General features: G+C 46.2%; 1 protein-coding gene across 1 annotated transcript in view; it reads right to left on the reverse strand.

Annotated features, from left to right (window-relative positions):
- Positions 1 to 16,087, reverse strand: part of ATP1A1 (ATPase Na+/K+ transporting subunit alpha 1) — a 32,390-nt gene that overhangs the window by 2,853 nt on the left and 13,450 nt on the right. Inside the window, exons 4-21 of the mRNA XM_027535865.1 lie at positions 14,985 to 15,188; positions 14,199 to 14,312; positions 13,684 to 13,818; positions 13,457 to 13,574; positions 12,737 to 13,005; positions 12,007 to 12,205; positions 11,646 to 11,755; positions 9,584 to 9,718; positions 8,730 to 8,922; positions 6,342 to 6,517; positions 5,220 to 5,356; positions 3,821 to 3,971; positions 3,056 to 3,224; positions 2,787 to 2,941; positions 2,292 to 2,415; positions 1,000 to 1,145; positions 744 to 874; positions 153 to 254 (exon numbers count right to left, since the gene is read on the reverse strand). Of these exons, the coding sequence (XP_027391666.1) occupies positions 153 to 254; positions 744 to 874; positions 1,000 to 1,145; positions 2,292 to 2,415; positions 2,787 to 2,941; positions 3,056 to 3,224; positions 3,821 to 3,971; positions 5,220 to 5,356; positions 6,342 to 6,517; positions 8,730 to 8,922; positions 9,584 to 9,718; positions 11,646 to 11,755; positions 12,007 to 12,205; positions 12,737 to 13,005; positions 13,457 to 13,574; positions 13,684 to 13,818; positions 14,199 to 14,312; positions 14,985 to 15,188 (2,768 nt within the window). The remainder of the gene's footprint in view (positions 1 to 152; positions 255 to 743; positions 875 to 999; positions 1,146 to 2,291; positions 2,416 to 2,786; positions 2,942 to 3,055; positions 3,225 to 3,820; positions 3,972 to 5,219; positions 5,357 to 6,341; positions 6,518 to 8,729; positions 8,923 to 9,583; positions 9,719 to 11,645; positions 11,756 to 12,006; positions 12,206 to 12,736; positions 13,006 to 13,456; positions 13,575 to 13,683; positions 13,819 to 14,198; positions 14,313 to 14,984; positions 15,189 to 16,087) is intronic.

A 16,087-nucleotide genomic window follows, 5' to 3' on the forward strand; every position in this document is an offset into this window, starting at 1 on the left:
TCACTGAGTCAGCCTTTGTTTCCCAGTTCAGAGGAATTCTTGTACCTATCACCCAACAGCTCTGAAAAAAACAGCTACTAACATGTGCCATGGGAGGAACAAGCCATGCTGGTTATTTCCAACTTTTTGGACCTAAAAGAAGAAGGACTTACTTGAGGGGATACATCCTCAGGGCAACACCCATTCCAGGGCAGTAGGAAAGAAAAGCAGCAAGGGCTGTCTCTTCAAAGAGGCCAAATATTAAGATCTTGTTCCTAAAAACAAGAAGGGGAGAGAGGTTAAAAAACTGCAAATAAAAGTATATCTTCTAACATTGTTTTTTATTATTTTTTTTAACGTGGACGATTTTTAAAGCCTTTATTGAATTTGTTACAACATTGCTTCTGCTTCATGTTTTGGTCTTTTTTGCCCATGAGGCATGTAGCTCCCTGACCAGGGTTCGAACCCATGTCCCCTGAATTGGAAGGTGAAATCTTAACCACTGGAGTGCCAGGGGAATCCCTACTATGTTTCACATGGCAGGTTGATGTCTTCATAGGTCTTTATGTATTTGTACTTAGGAACCTGAGTTCAGATGAAAAAACCTAGAAAATGACATTTTGCTGCATGAATTAGCTCCCCAGACAAGGTTCTAGAACTTCCGTCCAATGTGTCAGGTGCTGGGCTTTTTATTTAGCGCAGGGGTTAGACACCCATCACCAGACCCGTCTTTGAGCTGAGACCCCCGACTGTGGCCTACTCACTTCATCCCCTGCTGGAAGACAGAATTCCTCCTGGTCTTGCAGATGACCAGGTCAGCCCACTGCACCACCACGATACTGACAAAGAAGGCCGTGTGGCAGGTGAACTCCACAATCTTCCTCTGTTCATAGGTCTGAAACGCACAAGGCAGACGGATGAGCCTGGCTCTTGGCCCTTGTGTCCAGAGGCCGTGAGGCCCTGTCCTTTGGTGCTAGAGGAGCTCTGTCTGGCACTGGCGGGCGGGCAGCCCTCACTCACCCACTGCTGCCCATAGCTGTCCTCCACATCGTTGATCCAACGGTCATCCCAGGTCACTCGGATGCCCAGCAGGTGATTTGGGAGGAAGCCGTTCTCAGCCATGATAACAAAGTAAGTGAAGAAGCCCCCCAGGGCCTGGATCATACCTGAGAAGTTGAAAAGAACTTGAATGCCAGGGCCTGGTACAAATCATCTGCGGGCACACTCTTCACCCACACCTGTTCCACTTCGAGTCACTTTTTAGAGCTTAAAAGAGGGACCTGGCCCTTGTTCTTAAAAACACCCACCTCTATTCCTTGGTCATCTGCTTCTATCAGGACATGACCCTTAGGGGTAAAAATCCACATCCCCATTTTTTAATTCCTGAAAAAAAATTACGACTCCTGTTCCATCTCTCAAAATTTTTACACATGGCCTTTTTGCCAGCCACTGTGGAAATCACGAATGTGGCACTTTCTGACCTGATCCTCCACTTCCCCCACTTCCAGGATCCTTCTCTCTGGGATCCAATCCAACTATACTGCCTTCAACTCTTTGGGGTGGGATTTCATCCTATACTCTGGACCATTTTCCTACTTCAAAATTAGGCCTTTCTAGCCATCAGCCAATTGCTTTGTTGTCAGAAATGGTTAAATCAATCTTTGCCATGTTTCCAAAACATACTTGATTTGTTGCATTTTTACCCAAGTGTTCACAGTGATGCAATTAGTCTAGAAGAACAAGTTGCTGCTGGTGGCTTTATGAAGTTCTGCTAAAGGCAGTGTTTAGGATCAAAGGGCATTTTCACTGTCCACCATCTAGACTACCTGTTAGCTGGTTCTGTTCCATGAGTGGAACCAAAATCAAGCACTGGGGGTGGGGAGAGTGAGGGTGCAGAGTTGCCATGTGATGGTGACCAGTCAGCCAAACCTCCAAACTCCACTGGGTGCAGAGTTCAGAGTTTGCTGAGTCCAATCAGTGGTAGGACTTTATTTCCCCAGAAAAGCTGCCTTTGAGTTAATATTGCAGCTCTTAGGAGCAGTGCCTGGCATTCAAAAGGCTCCATGAGCAGGGGCCTTTCTTTGTTCTAAAGCAGATGAGCTCAGTTGCAACTGCCCAATCTAAAGAACTAAGGTTTCTGAGAAGATGGCAAAAGATGTCTTCTCACTTGGAAGGGAATCTAAAAAAAATCCCCAGCCTTACCCTAGATCCTGGCTCATCTTAGATTTGGAAGTTACCCAACTTCTGAAGCCTCAGAAACCCTGTCTGAGGCAGACAGCACCCCTACAGATACTTGAAATCTGCTGGCTCACCAATCTGTCCATAGGCCATGCTGATCAGCCGCTCGTTCACGAGTTTGTCCGTCTGGGGGTTTCTGGGCTGCCTCTTCATGATGTCGCTCTCAGCCTGCTCATAAGCCAAGGAGATAGCAGGGACCTGAAGGAGGGGCGAGAAGTCATCAGAAACTGGCAAGCTCATGTTGTGACCCTTTTGTTTGTTCTCAAATTCTTGCTCTCCCTTAAAAAAACTGTTTTCCATAATGAGATATTACAAGTCCCCCGTCTTTTTTTAAAAAAAGGGCAAAATGATACAAAAGGGAAGATTTCTATCGGATAAATAGGTATTGACACCTGTCTTAAAGAATGATTAACACTGAATCTTTGATGCTGAGGCTGCCACACACAGGCCAAGAAATTCTCGGTAGTGATATTTCCAAATGCTGGCCACGGGGACCCAGAGAACACAGTAGTGAGTGCTAATGCCACACTTTAGCACTGTGATGTGTGGAATGTGTGCCAGTCACTTACCATGTCCGTTCCCAAGTCGATGCAGAGGATGGTGACGGTCCCCAGAGGGAGTGGAATGTTTGCAATAATAAATATCAGGAAGGGGGTAATCTCAGGAATGTTACTGGTGAGGGTATAAGCAATGGATTTCTTCAAGTTATCAAAGATCAGACGACCTGGGAAAGCAAGATTGTTTTTAATGTAGAGCTTAATGAAAAGGACCGGAAATGACGTGCAGAAATGGATACTGCTCAGCAGCATCTGGACCAGGTTTCACGCAGCACTCTCACCTTCCTCTACTCCAGTCACAATTGAGGCAAAGTTGTCATCTAGGAGAATCATGTCAGCAGCTTGCTTAGACACGTCTGAGCCTGCAATCCCCATGGCAACCCCAATGTCTGCCTTCTTCAAAGCCGGGGAGTCATTGACACCGTCTCCAGTTACAGCCACGATGGCACCCTGCCAGGAAAAGGAGTGGAATTGCGTGGTTGGGCGTAAAGTGAGGTGCAGCCTCTTATTTGCTTCTCATTACAGACACTGCTCCTTTCCCATTGAGCCTCCGTCTAGACTTAGAACTATCTCAGCCAAGAATGCACACAGCTAGTATCAAGCACCAGGATCCAGGAGACACCTGCACCTCGTTCACAAGGTCTACGTGAAGTCGTGACTCGGGTGAGTGTCACTCAGGAAAGCCCCGCTCCTTTATGCACCATCACCCCCAGGTCCCTCCCAACTATGGGATGAACCTCCTGGGCATTCACATCTCCGGTGTGGACATCAGGACCCTGCACTGCTCTTCTGGTGCTGAGTGCTGAAGCTCTGACTCTGGGCCACAGCGAAGACCAGTACAGTAGAGTATGTGTCTTGGCTAAACCATGATCCAGTCACCATCCTCTGTACGCCTGGAGCTTCTTACTGGCCCATGTATTCTGAGACAGAGAGGAGCTAGCTGGCTCAGGTTTCCAGCACTGTTGCCTTGTTTTTTTGTTTTTCCTGGAACTGCAATCACTGAGGTCAGCAGCGCCTGAAAGAGCCCGCCCCGGCTGTGTGCCAACCTGTCTCTGGCAGCCTTCCACAATGATGAGCTTCTGCTGCGGAGAGGTCCTGGCGAACACAATCTCTGTGTGGTACTTCAAGATGTCATCCAGCTGCTCGGGAGTCATGTCCTTCAGATCACTTCCATGTACCACGCAGGCCCGGGCATCCCTTCGATCAGGACCAAAAAAAAAAAAAAAAAAAACCCCCACAAATAAAGGTCACCTGTCTGTCCCTTTTCACTGAGAACAGAAGTTCTCTCACCATGCAGTGTTGCGTTGGTTGCTCAGTCATGTCCAACTCTCTGCGACCCCATAGGCTGTAGCCCACCAGGCTCCTCTGTCCATGGGATTCTCCAGGCAAGAATACTGGAGCGGGTTGCTATTTCCTCCTCCAGGGGATCTTCCCAACCCAGGGATCAAACCCAGGTCTCTGGCATTGCAGGTGGATTTTTTACCGTCTGAGCCACCAGGGAAGCGTAACACCATAAAGCCACGGGGAACTGTCCCATTAAGTAAAAGGTCTTACCTGTGCAGTGTCTTACAGGTTACAAAGCATACTCATGTATATTATCTCATTCAAGATTCACGACCACCAAGAGGCAGGCCTGTCTCTCACCTTCCTTACCCCATGTTTACAGGATGCATCGAAACAACATAACTAAGTTTTAGACAGTGGCAGAGCTGATGAAAGACCAAACCCAAAGTAGGGTTTGCTGGGGGTGGCCCCTAAGCCTTAACAAAACATTAAAAAAGCAAAACTAATTTGTCTCAAGTTATCTATTTCACTGTATCGCCAAAATTCTTGCTGGCCTAAGTCATAGGCCTTGCCCACTTTGTTAGTGTGGACCTGAAAATGACAAGGTGCTAGGTGCTGGGCAGTAAGGAGAAGGGGAACAGCATGAACTCAGAAGCCGGACTGCTGAGTGTACCGCGTGACTCGGCCTCAGCTTCCCTGCTCTGCAAGCTGGGAGCGCTACCGACCTCTGTAGGTTTCCATGGCAAATGCTTAGAACAGTAAGCACCATCTAAGTGTTGCTTACAATGATTGCTCTTATTGAAAACCTTCCCTGGGGTGTTCAGGGCTGGTGCACTGGGATGACCCTGAGGGATGGGATGGGCAGGGAGGCAGGAAGGAGGGTCAGGATGGGGAACACATGTACACCCATGGCTGATTCATGTGAATGTATGGCAAAAACCACCACAATATTGTCAAATCATCAGCCTCCAATTAAAATAAATTTTAAAAAAAGAAAAAAAAAAGAAAACCCTCCCTGGGAACAAGGCTGCTTTCTGCCACTGAAGGGGCCTCCCTACCCAGAGTAACCCTAGAAGGAAACCACATAGAACCAAGCTGAAGATGCCCGACTACCAGCATCTGCACATTCCAGGCAGCAGTGCTCTGACCTTCCCGCCTTACCTGGGGTTCACCTGGCTCACTGGGATGTTGAGGCGGGCAGCAATGTCTTCTACAGTCTCATTACCTTCTGAGATGATCCCCACACCTTTGGCAATGGCTTTGGCAGTGATGGGATGGTCTCCGGTGACCATGATGACCTGTGGCAGAAAAGAGGACAATCTGCTGAATGCAGCTGCCAAGCAAATGACCTTGAGAAGTCTTACAAGTGGGCAAGAATAAATATCAAGGATGACTCAGCTTGCAATATCAAAGGGAAAGAAATGCAAACAGAACACTGATAAACACGAACTAGCCCAAAACACAAATACGAGTTCACAGAAGACAACAAGCAAAACCCAGATTTTATCTTGGCACACAATCACACAGGATAAACAGTTATCTTTTTACACCATCAAACAAAGATACTCAAATTTACTAAACCCAACAACAACAACAAAGGGTGAAAATCTCATGCTGGTGCGTAATAGGGCCCACACACTGCTGGTCAGCATCCTGAAACTGGCCCGATTTGGAGGGAAAGCAGTAAGTAACAAGAATTCAAATCAATTACTGTTCTTTTTGACCCTATGATTACATTAAGAATACAATCAAAGTGGTAGGAGAAGAATTTTTTACAAAGCTTTTCAGAGCAGTATTACTCCTGAGACTGAGAAGCTGGAAATAAGCCAAACAACCAGTAACACGGCAGACTGTATAAAGCACAATGAATCGGCGCACCTGAACACTCTGCAACTTAAGACAGACACAGAGTGGTGCACCGAACATTCCCTTCACAACCAACTATCTGAAAACACAAGACAGGCCATTCATTGCATGAGGAGTATTAATTTAGAATAAGGCAGTATTTCAAAATTTAAAACCTTACCAAGTCTTCAGCACTTTTTAATTTGCTCAGTTACATTTCTCTTACGGGTTTTTTTTTAACTTTTCGATCCCTCATCTGCAGCTTACACCAACATTTTAATACCATTTGGCTTTCTCCGGGGGTAACTAAAAAGCTTTGGAGATGAGAAATCAATACTCCAGGTGAGAAACACCAGCGATCACGTGGACCCTGAGGGGCACTAAGCAGGGCGCCCAGAACTGCTAAGAGGTGATGCCACGGCAGGGTGGGGGCAGTACCTTGATTCCAGCACTTCGGCATTTGCCCACAGCATCTGGGACAGCAGCCCGTGGTGGGTCAATCATGGAGATGAGTCCCACGAAGCAGAGATTATCAACAGGGAAGTTCACATCGTCGGTGTCAAACTGGAAGCCTTCAGGAAACTGCTCATCTGGCAGCAGCAAGTGGCAAAAACCTGCAGGAGGGCAGGGAGTCTGTGAGGACTTCCAGTGACAGAGAAAGTTGCAGGAGCCCAGCTTGTTGTGTAGCAGTTTGTTAGTTTGGAAAGCTTTTTTAAAAAAATTCTACTTTTATAACCAAATGAGTTTCACTGAACATTTATGAATGATACAGAGTCCTTGGAAACCACGCAACAGACAAGAATCCATCACCAAGCCTCTGAGGATGAGGCTCTGTTTAATGTGAAGAAATGGGAGTCTGAGCACCATGGTTTCAGTCTCAAATAGGAAAAGGAGTACGTCAAGGCTGTATATTGTCACCCTGCTTATTTAACTTCTATGCAGAGTACATCATCAGAAACGCCGGGCTGGATGAAGCACAAACTGGAATTAAGATTGCCGGGAGAAATATCAATAACCTCAGATATGCAGATGACACCACCCTTATGGCAGAAAGCGAAGAGGAACTAAAGAGCCTCTTGATGAGTGTGAAAGAGGAAAGTGAAAAAGCTGGCTTAAAACTCAACATTCAAAAACTAAGATCATGGCATCTGGTCCCATTACTTCATGACAAATAGATGGGGAAACAATGGAAACAGTGACAGACTTTATTTTGGGGGGCTCCAAAATCACTGCAGATGGTGACTGCAGCCATGAAATTAAAAGACCCTTGCTCCTTGGAAGAAAAGCTAAGACAAACCTAGACAGCATATTAAAAAGCAGAGACATTACTTTACTGACAAAGGTCCATATAGTCAAAGCTATGATTTTTCCATCATGCACAGATGTGAGAGTTGGACTATAAAGAAGGCTGAGTGCCAAAGAATTGATGCTTTTGAACTGTGGTGCTGGAGAAGATGCTTGAGAGTCCCCTGGACAGCAAGGAGATCCAACCAGTCCATCCTAAAGGAGATCAGTCATAAATATTCATTGGAAGAACTGATGCTGAAGCTGAAGCTCCAATCCTCTGGCTACCTGATGTGAAGAACTGACTCACTGGAAAAGAGCCTGATCCTGAGAAAGACTGAAGGCGGGAGGAGAAGGGGATGACAGAGGATGAGATGGTTGGATGGCATGACCGACTCGACGGACAGGAGTTAGAGCAAGCTCCCGGAGTTGGTGATGGGCAGGGAAGCCTGGAGTGCTGCAGTCCATGGGGTCACAGAGTCAGAAATGACTGAGCGATTGAATGCAAGTGAACTGAGACCCCGTCTCCTCAGTTACTTGGACTTTGGCACATCATGTGATTACTTGTCTCTACTCTCCTCTCTGGAGAAAACAACCAAGGCCATGGCTCTGCTCACTGTTCATCTAACCACAACATCTACTGCTGAGCAGCTGTGTACAAGAAGGAAGCCAAGCTTCTTTGAGGGTAAATGCGGATCAGACACACTCTGCCCAAGGGGTTCCTCATCTAGTACTATTGTTGTTAATATAAGAATCATGATACTTAAGACATTTCTTTCGATGTTGTATGGAGGTTACAATGGCCTTTAAAGTGGTATCAGGTGTTTTGTGGATTCATAGGAGAGACTGCTTCTACTGTGGGGTGGTGGAGGTGCAGAAACAGAAAAAAAAAACAAAAACAAACACTTAAGAATGACCTTTCAGTTGAATAGAGACCTAAGACACCTCAAGTTAGACTGAAGAGCAGGTAAGAACAAGAGTATGGGGACCAGGTAATCAGTTCTAAGTTACCCAGCTAAGGAGAACAGAGGAATTACATTAATGATGTAATTCAGTTTTTATCTGTACAAAAGATGACAGATGCCACTTTCCCTATGACACAGTGGGTGAACGTGCTTCTTGTCTGCAGTGGCTGACACAGAACAGAAGGCATCCGAGGCTCCAAATTCACCATTCACCTAATCTGTGAGCTGGTGACAAAGTGCCCAGGTAAATTCACAGCCATTCTGTGGCAGCTGGGAAGCGGCTTTATTCTAGATGCCCTAGGAATGAATGAATTTTCATTTCACGAAGCTTACAGATCATGGACATAGCAACAAAAGCCAGACAACTACTCTTTCCCTCTCCTTTTCTGAGCAAACAGAACTGACCAGCATGAGATTAAAGGTCTAAGTCAGAATCAGAGGCAAACCGGCAGGATTTTGTTGCCCTGTGTCTTCAGCGCTTATTGTTTTCAAAACAAAGGGGGCAAATAAAGGGAAGTTAACGAGAAGCAGAGGTTAAGGTGGTAACTTGCAATTGTTTCCCGGACTATCAGCGTACCCAGCACACGCTCTCCGAGGCCACCCAGCTCCAGGTAGGCATTCTGAAAAGCGTCCTTCAGCTCCTCGTCCAGGGGCTGCTCCTTGCCATGGATGAGGATGGAGCTGCAGCGGTCCAAGATCCTTTCTGGGGCACCTTTCATCACCAGTAGGTGCCGGGGCTCACCTGCATTGGCGTTCTTGTGGATGGATAACTGAAGAATGGAAAGGATGCAAACATTAGACAGCTGGGCCTGACAGCCCAGGGAGGGAGATTTTTTTTTTTTTTTTTGGCTGCGACATGTGGCTTGTGGGATCTTAGTTCCCTGACTAGGGGATTGAACCCAGGCCCGTGGCAGTGAAAAAGACATCCTAACCAGTGGAGCACTAGGTAAGTCCCTAGTATCTGTTCTGAAAGATACAAGAGCCCTTATTCCTAAATTTAGTTGTCTTACACCCTGTAGCACACTTTGAATGCTACAGAGGAAACGAGCGTGGCAAGGTACTCACGCATCCCTGACACATGTTCATGTACACAATTTTCCCAAAGAAAATTCAGAACAGGGACCCACAGCCCTGCCCAGCCCTCTCCCCCATCCCCACACCCACTCCAACCCACAAAGGAGAACTCAAAAGGGCCTGGACAACACGTTAGAAAGAAGAGGCTCCATTTATCCTACTAATGTTCAAATAAATGAGAATTTTCTACACGGACACAGAGTCAGATGTCAAATTCAAGCACTCACAAAGAGTGTGACTAATTCGTTTTTAGAAAGCATTTAAACCTGGAAAATTCCAAAAGGGTGGATGGATCTTTTTCCAGCCTATGTCCTTCCTTTCTGTGCCCCCTGGCAACGAGACCCCAGATCCTCAGACCTGGTACTTGTTGGTGGAGTTGAATGGGATCTCGACGATCTTGGTGTATCTCTCTCTCATCTCCTTCACAGAACCGCAGCACACCTCAATGCACTTCAGGAGCGCAGACTCTGAGGCATCACCCGCTACAGCCCGCTGTGAACAGATGTCTCCATTAGTCACCCTGAAAGCGCTTCACCCTGTAGCACTTCAGCACCACACCACTGAAACCCAGGAGAAAGCCTGGACTGTCTTCCCATCTGTCAGGAGGAGAGGGAAGGTGGGCGAGGAAGAACACCGTTCTGGGGTGTGACCACCCATCACAGTCCTTTATCTCAAATTCCAAACTCTTCCTGGCCGCCTGCCCTCCTCACCCTACCCAAACTGGTGCAAGGTGTCACTGACCCTTGGGAGAGGCATGATACACTCTTCCAACCCACTCCAGCCTTTTATTTTTTTTAACCTTCCCTGGGCCTGCTGAGAAGTCTCAAAGACAGTATTATTCCCAACCACCTATTTCTAGTTATGAATCAGAAAATACAGAGTGAGACTGTAAATAGTTACAGTCCCCTTCACTGCCCTGCAATTTAAGAAGAAAATGCCCTGGGTTCTCAGGATGGAGGGCAAATGGTCTGTGTCAAGGACTAAGCAGGACTTTACATTCTAAACATAATTTAATTGTGCAGGATTATCTGGGCCTGAATGATGTGAACTTGAAGTTATTTTTAGTTCCAACACTGATGTCATCAGCTACCATTTTAAAGCCCACACTTCAGGTAACACACATTTTGTGTGCTATATACTGTGATACATTTTGACACACTAAAAAGCACTTTCGGCTATACTCAACTTTCACACAGAAGAGTATTTTACAACTTTGGCACACCAGACCACACGTGCAGATGGGCAAATGAATGCTCCCTTATAAATACAGGAGTTCTTTTTAATAAGAAATGTGGCCAGGTTTCGTAAGAAGCAGGAAGTAAGTGGGAAATAAGTAGGATCACTTTAATAAAAGACAATTATCAAAGCAGAATAGGGCTGTAGGCCCCTCTTTTTTTTTTTTTTTTGATAATGTCATTAACATAACATGGCCCCAGACCCCTGAAATAACTTAGAAATAACAGCTCATGCTACCTTTCTGGAGCTTTGAAATGAGAAAAGGTTGGATACTTATGAGTCCCTGTGTTCAAAGCCTAGAAAATTTCCACTTTGAGGTAAGGAAAACGATGAAGCAGACATCTCAAGCTTTATCCCAAGATGAACATCATCCCCAAATCAACATCATTTCAATGCCAAGAAACTCCTTTCAAGAATAAAGGACCCCCATCCTCACAACAGAGGTCATCTCAGTTCCATCTGAGCCACATTCTCTTGGACAACACAGTTTCTACCCAGATCCACCACAGGCAGCTTTGGGGAGAGTGAGCCGCCCCAAGGGATCCACACAGCTACTCTCGGCCTCAAGGACCTTGTATAGCTCATGATCTTTCTGGGACCAAGTCTTTACTGGGTCACACGGTAATATCTTAGTCATTGCAAATTTCATGCGAATTCCAGGAGGCTGAGCTTAATTAGCTTATTTTTGCATCATTAGTAAGCAAGCTAAGAACAAATAAGATAAGAGAAATAGCTGAGCTATTTTAAGAAAATAAATGGCTTAAGGGATTGACTGGAATCTGCTGTATCATAATATGCAAATACGATTATCGAGTCACAAAAGTAGCCCTCACTGTCCACTAGGTGAGGTGATTAGGATATAAAGTCAAGAGGAGTCAAGCCGGATTTTACAAGTTAGGTGGACTGCCTGCCCCCTCCTACTTAAGTCAGTTTTTTTCCCATACATTCCCCCTTTACTGATCTTTATTGACCACAGGGTATTGTAAATACTTGGGGATCTACAGGCAATACAACTCAGGTTACACACAGCAAAGAGTTACACACCATTCCAAGTGTCTTACAATAGACAACGACTTTACAACACCCAAAGGTCACGTGCTTTTTAAAGCGAACCCTCAGGTGGTAGTTCCTGTGTGGCATGAGCACAACCTGGAGGCAATCGTAACAGAACTGCTGAGCGTACCTTCAGGATAGGCAGGTTATCCTGGTTAGCCTGAAACACGGCCCTGTTACAAAGACCTGCAATTCTGGACAGAGCGAGCCACGTGGCCGAAGTCTTGTCAAATGAAACACCTGGTGGAGGCAAAAAGAGACAAGAACAAAGTGCTTAGCTGTGTACTGAAGTCCCAGAAAGATGTGAAATGACACATCTCCTTTCCCCATAAACTAGTCAGGGTTTAGGCATTTTCCCAACCATGCTTGAATTGACATGCAAAAAAACAAAAAACAAAACAAAACCCCCAAACCAGAAACATTGAAAACCCATGACGCTCTACCCAACTTCAAGCAGGGGAGGCTGAGCTGTGGGGGCGGGCCGGCCTTACCGCTCTGATTCTCTGTCGTGTCCGCCTCGTGGATTTGGTTGTCGAACCACATGTGGGCCACTGTCATTCGGTTCTGGGTCAGAGTTCCAGTTTTGTCTGAGCAGATGGTGGACGTGGATCCCAAGGTCTCCACAGCCTCCAGGTTCTTCACTAAGCAGTTTTTCCTGGCCATGCGCTTTGCAGTCAGCGTCAGGCACACCTGAAGCATTGGGAACAGATTATTAATACTTCAAATGGCCAGGCAGCCGTTCTATAGGAACTCTGGCTACCCCTGCCCCCATAGACGTCTTTCTTAAAACTAAATCTCTCTAACCTTCCTCTGAAGTCGGAAGAAATAATAATGGCCACGTGTATATGGGGCTCCTTCCACCCCCTCCAAAAAGGCTATCAAGCAAAGTGAAAATAGTCAGGATTTACCATATTCTGTTTTTCCCACTCAGCCCTAAGTTCTTCTCCTTTCTGGACTACACTGTTCTGGATCATGTGATAATTCAAGGGCGGGAAAAAAACGTATGCTTCTGGTTTACTATCTTCCACATAAAAATGTGCTGAGGTCTTCTCACTGTCTTAACCCTCCCCAGCTGGCTCCGAAGAAAACCCACATATAAACACATGCAAGAAAAAAACCACAAAAAACCAAGTCGGCAGACCCCGAGGAGAGGACAGTGGATGAACCTCACCCTGAGGCAGGCCTTCAGAATGGGCAAGCATCACCTTCCCCGCCTCTTACCGTGACGGTGGCCAGCAAACCCTCTGGCACGTTGGCTACAATGATGCCGATGAGGAAGATGACAGCCTCCAGCCAGGTGTACTCAAGGATCAGAGAAAGGATGAAGAACGACACGCCCAGGAACACAGCCACACCCGTGATGATGTGGATAAAATGTTCAATTTCCGCAGCGATGGGAGTCTGGCCCCCCTCCAGCCCAGAAGCCAGCGTGGCAATTCTGCCCATCACGGTTCGATCCCCAGTATACACGACAATGCCACGTGCAGTGCCTTAAAAAAGAGTACGGGAAATTGTACCCGATTTTATCAGTGAAGCTGCAGAATTTGCACAACTACACAGCACGGTTGAAAAAAGAGAAGAAACACCCATAATTTTAAGGGTCACATCTTTGGTGGTATATGCTGTTTGTTTTAAACTATATGGACTCTGGGATTTCACTCCATTAGCAGGACCGCAGCTCCAAACCTTACTTGAGCTTAGTGTTGCCAACACAAGAGGGACATGTGAGGCAGAGGGAACAGGGAAAAAACAGCCACGAGGTTTACTGTGTCTTCCTGCCAGCATGTCAACTGCTTCTACCGTGTTTGACTGAGGTGGTCAGAAATGGGACCCACAAAACAAAGAGAAATTGTGGCCGTGGGGTTATTTTTTTTGGTGGTTGTCATTAAAGCCCAAGATAAATGCCACGCTGTGCTGAAGAGTACTTCAAAACGGTCCTACCTTCAACACAGTTAGTTGAAAAAAAGGCAATGTTCCGTGTCTCCAGGGGATTTTCATTGGTGAAATCCGGAGACCTGGTCTGTGGCTCTGATTCTCCCGTGAGTGAGGAGTTATCCACCTGCCCGTGAATAAAGTCAAACATGTCACATGAGCGACACGAGCCTCATCTGGGGCTGCGGGACCACTCCACTCCCTCTGCACCAAGCGTGGAGGCTGTTTAAACCTACCTTGCAGCCATTTGCAGAAATGATCCTGAGATCGGCAGGAATTCGATCCCCTCCTTTCACTTCCACCAGATCTCCGACGACAACCTCTTCCGCATTTATGCTCATTTTCTCACCATTTCGAATCACGAGGGCTTGCTTTTGGAAGGGGACACGTTTACACCATTCCGTCAGGTAAAAATGGATACCACCGGGAAGGCAGTGTCCAAATCACAAAACCATCTGTGATCTTAACTATGTGCATTACAACCAAGACTTAGCTTTTTATTTACACGAGTTAACGAAAGCTTGCTCAGGCTACCTAAGAGGCAGTCTTCACACTGCCATCGTGTGGTACGCTCAGAGGGAAGACGCTCCCTTTCCGGGGTGTAAGAAAAACAGATGTGGTCTTAGGTGGGGGAGGTGTCCCTCTCTCTCTGGTGGAGCCACTGAATACTTGGAAGGCCTTAACCTCACATTGGTTCACACTCTTGGCACTTCAAGTTACCAGATGGGGAAGGACAAAAAGCAGCAGGTACCTGAGGAACCATGTTTTTGAAGGACTCCATGATCTTTGAGCTTTTAGCTTCTTGATAGTAGGAGAAACACCCGGTTATGATGACGACAGCAGACAGCACCACACCAAGGTACAGCTGTGACAGAACAGACAAGTTAGGGCGGCACAGCTCTCAGTAAAGGACTGGGGACATTCAGTTAATTTTTGACTGAATAAAAAACACTTAAAAAAAAAGACAGCGAGAGATTAAGGCTTCAGAAATACAAAACTCATGCCTTCATGCTTCTTCCTAGAGACAGTGTCCAAGCAAGTCAGAAATGGAGTCACACTGATACTTGGTCACTAGCTTGGGGAAGTGTTCCAGATGAATCAGTTTCTCCTGCTTTGTTAAACGTATTTCAAGACAACTTATGACTTGAAGAATGGCTACCAAACATTTCTGGATGTGTGTAATGTTTCAAAACTATGCCCTCCACTCAGTGGCAAAGGACCTGCATAGGGCCTGAGCAGAGCTGCCCGTTCATGGCAGCAGCGTGCAGGGCAGATGCCCAGCTTGGAAGAACATCTAAACACAGGGAGGGGACAGAGAGAGAACCCGAAGTGAAGAAGGAAGACGTACGGGCCCTGAAGGCAATTGATGCTGATGTTACTTTTCCCAGAGTTTAAAACCATCAAGTAAAAAAAATAAAATAAAATAAAATAAAACCATCAAGTAACCCGTAGTGACTGAAAATAAATAGCTGGCAGAGGGTGGACTGTTAAGCACTTACACATACCTAACAATCCACACTAGAACTATGGTACTCACATTATCATTTTGAGGTTCCTCTTCTGTAGCAGCTTGGATACCATAGGCCAGGAAGCAAAGAACTGCTCCAATCCACAGTAACATTGAGAACCCCCCAAACAGCTGTCGACAGAACTTGACCCATTCAGGGGTCGTGGGAGGGGGCGTGAGGGCGTTGGGTCCATCTCTGGCTAGGATCTCGGCAGCTCGAGCAGTTGTTAAGCCCTGAAAAACAGAGGGATATAAGGAAGACCAACTGCTCCAGGGCTCACAAGCTAACACAGCTACCTGACAGCTGAGAAGGAAGCAGAGAGAAACTAAATGTCCCAGGCCAACGCAGAAGCTAGAAAATGCTGATGACCACCCTATGGTTCAGGCCAACAAGAGCCCAAGTGTCCTGAAGAACCTACAACACTCAGACTGAAATTCTTTTAAAATTGATCCATGGACAGACTGGAATCTGGTATGGTCTCTTCTGAGTTTTACAGAAGGAATTCACGCCAAACTGCATTTACCAAAAAGACATCCCACCTTAACTAGTTGATTCAGTTTTGCAAATTAAGAGCTTAAGAGTTTCCTGTGTATTGAATCTGTCAAGGAAGTGGAAAAAGAAAAAAACACTATTCATATCAAAGGAGGAAAAAAAATCTGTCAGAATCCACCCTGTTACTGGGTTAACTGCCAAGTTTCAGTATAGAACTTCATTCCTTGGATGGCAATTAAAACACCTGTCTGGTGGGGAAGGGGTCACACTTGTGTAATATCTGAGCTAATAACCCCAGGACACCCATCAGTTAAGAAGTACTCAATGGGGGCGTTCTCTGGTGGTCCAGTGATTTAAGATGTGGGCTTTCACTGCCAAGGGCCTAGGTCTGATCCCTGGTTAGGGAACTAAGACCCTATGAGCCACTTGGGGTGGCCAAAAAATTAACAAATAAAATCTTAAAAAAAAGTATTCACTGGAAGAAAAGCCCACTGGACTGAGGCCCTGCTGTTTCCTAATGGGCCTTAAATCTGAGATGCACTGACAGCAGATAAGAGACACACAGCTCCCACCATGAGGGGAAAATGTGGCTACTTTCACAAAAGACATAAAAGACATGTTTGCCTGAAGCATGTATATA

This window comes from Bos indicus x Bos taurus, chromosome 3, assembly GCF_003369695.1.
Source record: "Bos indicus x Bos taurus breed Angus x Brahman F1 hybrid chromosome 3, Bos_hybrid_MaternalHap_v2.0, whole genome shotgun sequence".
Lineage (NCBI taxonomy): Eukaryota > Metazoa > Chordata > Mammalia > Artiodactyla > Bovidae > Bos > Bos indicus x Bos taurus.